This window comes from Chelonus insularis, unplaced genomic scaffold, assembly GCF_013357705.1.
Source record: "Chelonus insularis isolate UGA/USDA-ARS -01 unplaced genomic scaffold, ASM1335770v1 scaffold_277_pilon, whole genome shotgun sequence".
NCBI classification, from domain to species: domain Eukaryota; kingdom Metazoa; phylum Arthropoda; class Insecta; order Hymenoptera; family Braconidae; genus Chelonus; species Chelonus insularis.
The window spans coordinates 469,878-476,292 of record NW_023276791.1 but is presented as its reverse complement, the minus strand read 5'-3'; the positions used below and the strand labels follow the sequence as shown (position 1 = coordinate 476,292).

The 6,415-nt window shown below is 35.4% G+C and overlaps 1 protein-coding gene across 1 annotated transcript; it reads left to right on the top strand.

The window, feature by feature from the left end:
- The first annotated feature begins 288 nt into the window (after window positions 1–288).
- On the top strand, window positions 289–3,408 carry vvl (ventral veins lacking). Its single transcript, XM_035093894.1, has one exon. The coding sequence runs from the start codon at window positions 1,336–1,338 to the stop codon at window positions 2,689–2,691; it is 1,356 nt and encodes a 451-aa protein (XP_034949785.1). The 5' UTR covers window positions 289–1,335; the 3' UTR covers window positions 2,692–3,408.
- Window positions 3,409–6,415: the final 3,007 nt, after the last annotated feature.

Sequence of the window (6,415 nt, the reverse complement as noted above, 5' to 3'; positions counted from 1 at the left end):
GATAAAGAATGTGAGATGAGAACAAAGTATAACAAGAGAAAACGACAGCGTACTAGTGGAGCTTGACAGAAGCGCAGCTCTTAGTTCTATAACTTTCTGGCACCACCTTGAAAGTGGAAAAGCGCGCTAGGGGTAAAAAGAAGCGACAGTTTGGGGTGACAGGCGGAGTTAGTTGGCTGGTACCGCCCAATGGTGACGTAGAATCGACGGCCACCTTGCCGTATGGACGAATGAGCGTCAGATGTTATAATGGTGGGAGCAGAGACGAGAAGGTCGCGCGCATGACGAGTCGGCAAGCCTGGAACCTCAGGAACCTCGGGCGAGTTGCGAGGCGAGGCAGTCAGTCGCTCTCAGCTACGACATGCATAACGCATGAGAGCTAGCCAGATCTTTCTCTCTCGTACATTTCTTTTTTCTCTCTCTTTCTCTCTCTCTCGCGTCCTCGTGTCCGGGAGTAAAGTTATACACAACAAAGGTATATCGACACACTGTACCCGGGATCTCCATCGTCTTCAATCAGTCGCGTTTTAGTGGACTCAAGTTATAAACGTGTGCGACGGACCAACCCTTTGGGTCTAATATCCGCTTGCTGATATTAATTTAATTCTATTTTGTAAATTAATCATTGTGACAAGACCAGTTTTTATGGTGATTAAAGTGTTGGTTAAAGTTGGAGACTACGGGCAAGTTCGACAGGTTGGATTGACTCTTAAAAGTCAGTAGTGCTTACAAATCCAGTATTACGGGTGATTGTGAGAGGTAGAACGCACAGTGTGTGCAACTATTTGCACACAAGAAGTAAATCTACAAAACCACTTGTCATCAATTGACACAGTGTGACGACTTAAAATATCAGCGATTGGTAATAAGTACTGAAAATGCGTAAGAACATGAAAAGAAATATAGTGAAATGTTGTGAGATATCATGCAGAAGCCTACCGCCAAATATCGGTAGTGAATGAAATCAATTAATTCTCGTTTAAGACTTTATATTAAGTATAAGAATAATTATTGTGAATTGAACTTTGGTGTTGAGTCTGAACAAGTTTTACAGTTGAAATAGAAATACCTGTAAGACCTCTATCTGCTATTCAAGTTCTAGTCGAGCCCAGTCAGTTTGATAATTTAAGGTGTTTCTATCGTATTGGGTTGACGATTGGATTTGGTCTAACAGGTTGTAGGCTTTATAAGTGAACGAGAAAAAAAAGAAAGAAATAAAGGTTTTTTTACGGACAAGAAAAATATAAATACAGTGGCGAGTGGTATTTGCAAGTTGGATACCTCTCGACATTTTTTAGGACGGACAAGTCCCCGCATTGACTAGCGAGGGAGTAGATGGCAGCTACCACGTACATGCCGATTAGTAGTGCAGTGTCGGCCGACCTGGACGGTGGTTCGGGTACAGCTATCGGAATGAATATTGCCGTTGGTGGTTACTCCTCGGGCTCGCCTCGCAGCGCCGCCGACGCCGGGGAAATGAAATACATGCCGGCGCCTCAGCATCATCATCATCATCATCACCACCATCAAGTATCATCATCGCCATCGCCTAATGGCTTATCGCATCCGGCAAGTTTATCTTCGACGAATCCATGGGTTAGTCTGCAACCAGGTAGTGATCCTTGGACAGCATCTATGGGGATGCATCATACAACACATCATCCTCACCATCATCCCCATCAGGGAAACTCTAGCTTAGATGTTAAACCGCTAACCGCGGCGGCCACTGCCACGGAATCTGTACAGGGCATGCATCATCGGGGTCCTCATCAATCTCCCGGTATGGGTTCACCACATTCTTGGCATGCACCCGTTCCGTCGGCTCATTATAATCCTAGTGGTGGTGCTGCATCACCAACAACTGCCCTTCAGCAATATCATGCTGCCATGAACGGCATGTTACACCAACATCCCCATCAACATCCACACCAGCTGCACAATCATCAAGCGGGTTTGCCACATCATTTGAGAGAATCTCATAACCACAGTCCTCCTTCGGGACATCCACTTCATCCAGGGCATCCTCTTGACAGGGATCACAGTGCTGGAGAAGAAGAGACACCTACGTCAGATGACCTCGAGGCTTTTGCCAAGCAGTTCAAGCAACGAAGAATTAAGTTAGGCTTTACTCAAGCAGACGTTGGTCTGGCACTTGGCACTTTGTATGGCAATGTATTTTCACAAACAACGATATGCAGGTTTGAGGCGTTACAGTTGAGTTTCAAAAATATGTGTAAACTCAAGCCTCTACTGCAAAAATGGCTGGAGGAAGCAGACTCGACGACAGGTTCACCAACCAGCATCGACAAGATTGCAGCACAAGGTAGAAAAAGGAAAAAGCGTACGTCCATCGAGGTGTCAGTCAAGGGTGCCCTCGAGCAACACTTTCACAAGCAGCCAAAGCCATCGGCTCAGGAGATAACGTCACTGGCAGACAGCCTTCAGCTGGAGAAGGAAGTTGTCAGGGTGTGGTTCTGTAACCGTCGGCAGAAAGAGAAGAGGATGACGCCACCAAATACATTGGGCGACGGAATGATGGAAGGAATGCCACCAGGACACCAAAGCCAAGGTGGACTTCATCAAGGATATCATCCGCAGGATCATCTTCATGGTTCACCAATGGGTCACAGCCATAGCCCACCAATGTTGAGTCCTCAGGGTCTTACGGCACACTCACTTGCGGCTCACTAGCGTTCGCCGGGGCCTCCCCCGCTGGGCCTCGCTATAACTTCACAATCGAATTCAACAAGCCCCGATGGGCTACCACCCTTCTATCATCACTACCTCCAGGGCCGCACCACAGGCTACGGTGCATCGTAGCTGCTAAGGCAGCAACATCATCAACATTTTTATCTGGAAAATGATGATCAATATGTGCAAAAGGGGTTTGCATTCGATCTGAGCCAAGATGAGTCCTTGTCGGTACACTGGGGAGGCCGACGGTCGTGTATCAAGTCCGACACCAGAATACTTAACTATTTTCGCGAATTTAAATCAAGTTAATTTGCCAATATAAAAAAGGAACGACGGATTTACATGTGTACACTTTCAAAGTAAAAGACTATTTAAAAGACAATCGTACGATTAAATAAATAAATAAATATATATGTGTATGTATATGTGCTTATATACATATACATATCTCTAAACATAATATGTAATTAAAGAACTTATTTATTCGTCGTTCCGACGTTGTTGTTAATGAATTGTTATTATAGTTTGTTTTGTGACGACGTGTGTCTCTCTCGATAAAGTGGTAACAATTACATAAAGTGATATGAACCACCGTCGGACAGTTATAATTATTAGTTATTAAAACACAAATTTAGAGAGAGTATATATAATAGAGTCATGTATTCTTTTTTATAGTAATTAAATAAAAAAAAAAACAAACTTCTTAACAAGTGACATCCGTCAATTGACATTGTTTTTATTTTTTTTGGGTGTTGTCTAACGCGTTCCTTCACATTAATTATCATCAATGTTCGATTATCTACGTTCAACAGAAGAAAAATCATTCTGATAACCTGCTCTCGATCCTGTAAGAGTGAGTACACTCACAATTCCTTTCGTCGACGGCCATCTGCACTTGCAATTTAATCATCATTCAATTAATGATTATAATAATAAACGAAATAATTATTATTAATAATTTAATTAAATAATAATAGTAATGATAATATTACTAAACACAAAAAATTAAATTAATAAATGAGACTAAATGACGAAAATGTACAATAAATACTTGTAACAAAAATTTTAAAAAAATAAACAAACGTGTAAGACTTACTGAAGAATCGAGAGGACACGTATCAAGACGAAAACTTTGAATCTGCACACAATGCAAAAAAATACACGCGATGTTATATACTTATATATTGAAACGTATTTACGTATAAGTCAGACATGGCGTTACGTGAAAAAAAATACACTGAGAGAGGGACTAACGCCCGCAGGCAAACCGCATGTAGGATAGTGCTCTGTACTCGCGTGTAATTTGTTCAGTGCAAATTCACCGAGTGATGTAACATAAGTAAATATGGATTGTAAATAATGTACCAGATAAATATCGTAAGTTAAGTGAGCATGCTGCATCGTACGTCATCGACGTAATTATCCTACAGTCCACCCTTCAAGAATGAAGATCCTTTAGAAAACAGAATTAATAAACATAAAAAATAAAGAATTAATTTTGAATGAAATAAAATGCGTGAGTGTGGTTAAATAACAAAATCAATTAAAACAGACACAGATATTTAAAAGAAATAAAAAAAAAACAATATTTGTTTTTAGTGCTATGATGAACAATAAAACTCATTTGTGAAATTTGCGTGAAAATTGAAAAAAAAAGTCCTCTCCCTTCTGTATAAATGAACGTAAGTATGATGAACGTGAGATAAATAGAAAAAATAGAAAATAAATAACAAAAGATGATATGTGAAATAATAAATTGTGAATAATAAAACGATTTTTAAAAAAAAATGTATATCTATTGATAAAGAAAAAAATTTGTTAAAAATTACTGAATTAAAATTGTTTATTTACATTGAATAAGTAAATCACAGTTTATTATTTCTAACAGTGAATAATAATTATTATTATAAAGAAAATAGTAATTTGAGAAATTTTATTATAGATTGTAAACAAAACCGATAATTATTGTCATTATTATTACTATGAATTATTACCGTCAATTTTCATTAATTAATAATATTATTATAGTATTGCTCGTGGCCAGAAGCGAAACGAGCGCGTATTATATAGCGCAGCTTCTTTGTCATATTTTTCATGACGAAAAGTTCCTGTTTGATTTTTTTCTTCTTAATTATAATTTAAAATAATTGTTCAATATTTTTTTTTCATTAAGCTCAATGGATATTGCTCGTACCATGAAAGAATCTTTATTTTCTTATTCAGTGTATAAGTTAATAAATAATGAAAAAAAAGAAAAACTATTTATATATATTTATATGAGAACTTAAATTTACCTGAATAAAATAAAAATGTTTATTTTAACTTTTCTCGCTCTCTCTTTTTATCTTAAAACCTCTATTAGTGGCTCTTCTTCACGAATGGGCCAGTATTTATTGTAAGTATTCAGTAAGAGAATAAGATCAGAGCAATATGTTTATAAAGTAATGAGTCCAGTAGACGTGCTCGCTGTGCAACTGGCCCCGAAAAGTGTGTATGTATATATTATTTATATATATATACATTGTGTAATACTAGTATTACTCGAATTGTTTATATCTTGGGCTTGATATAACACCGTGATTATCCCAAGTTATTTTTTTGTAAATATTATAATATATATCTATCTTTAGACATCGTTAAACAAAAAAAAAAAAAAACATCGAAAACTCATTGAGAGAAAATTAATTTAAATAATTTAAAAAAATAAAATGTATAACAATCGTTTGTTAATTTTTAGATAAAATCGTTGAAAAGAAGAAACTATTTTATTTCTTTCGATAGAAATTTTTTTAATTACCAGACCAATTGAATTATTTTTGCCTCTCAGAGATCAGACGTATTTCTTCGCAATAATTACGCTTCTATGAAAAATTTATTTATCATTGAAATAATTTTTCGTTTTTTTTTTAGGAATTATTTGATAAGAAATTTTTTTTTTTTTTTTTGTAGGTAAAATATGACAGTTGTAAAAAGGGAGTATAAATAAATTTTTACAGTTAAACTAATTGTAATATTTGAAATTTAAAGAGGATAGTCTTTTGCGAGTAATTTAATTTTATTAAATTTATTTATTATGTAATAATCGTTGTCATAATTTTATACTTGCCGATAATTATTTTTTCTCGTGAACGTATGTATAGATAGTTAACTGAATTTATTACGAAAAATATTAAAAAATTGTAAAAATAATGAATGAAAGTGTTATTTTGCGAAGATAAATCGTCAACTGTTTAATTCGTTTGTTTTTATTGTATATTTTGGTTTTTGTTATTTTAATAAAATGTATGTACTATGATGAGTGAATGAAGAAAAAAGGGAGAGAGAGAGAAAGGTTGAAATGATAGAAAATAATGTAAAGTCACGACTGAATGGAAAGTGAGGGTAAAAATGAAATAAAAAAATTGATGAAAATAATTGATAATAATGAAATGAAAAACGCGATTAGCTAATAGAACTTGTACCTATATTCTATCGTTTGTACATAAATTACCTGAAAGCCGTACATAAAGAACATTTACACGATAAAATGAAAAAATATAAAAGAAAAAAAATGAAAAAGATATAGATACAGAATAGATTAAATGAAAAAATTGATGTATAGGAACGTAAACGAATAAATGAATGAATGTTGTATGATATAAATGTGCAAAAGCAAGGGTTACGTACACAAACAAATCTATTAAAATTCCCCCTGTATATTATAATACTAAATATTGATTAT

Bases quoted from the DNA above. Each gene is read 5' to 3' on its own strand.
- vvl (XM_035093894.1), top strand. From the start codon at position 1,336: ATGGCAGCTACCACGTACATGCCGATTAGTAGTGCAGTGTCGGCCGAC.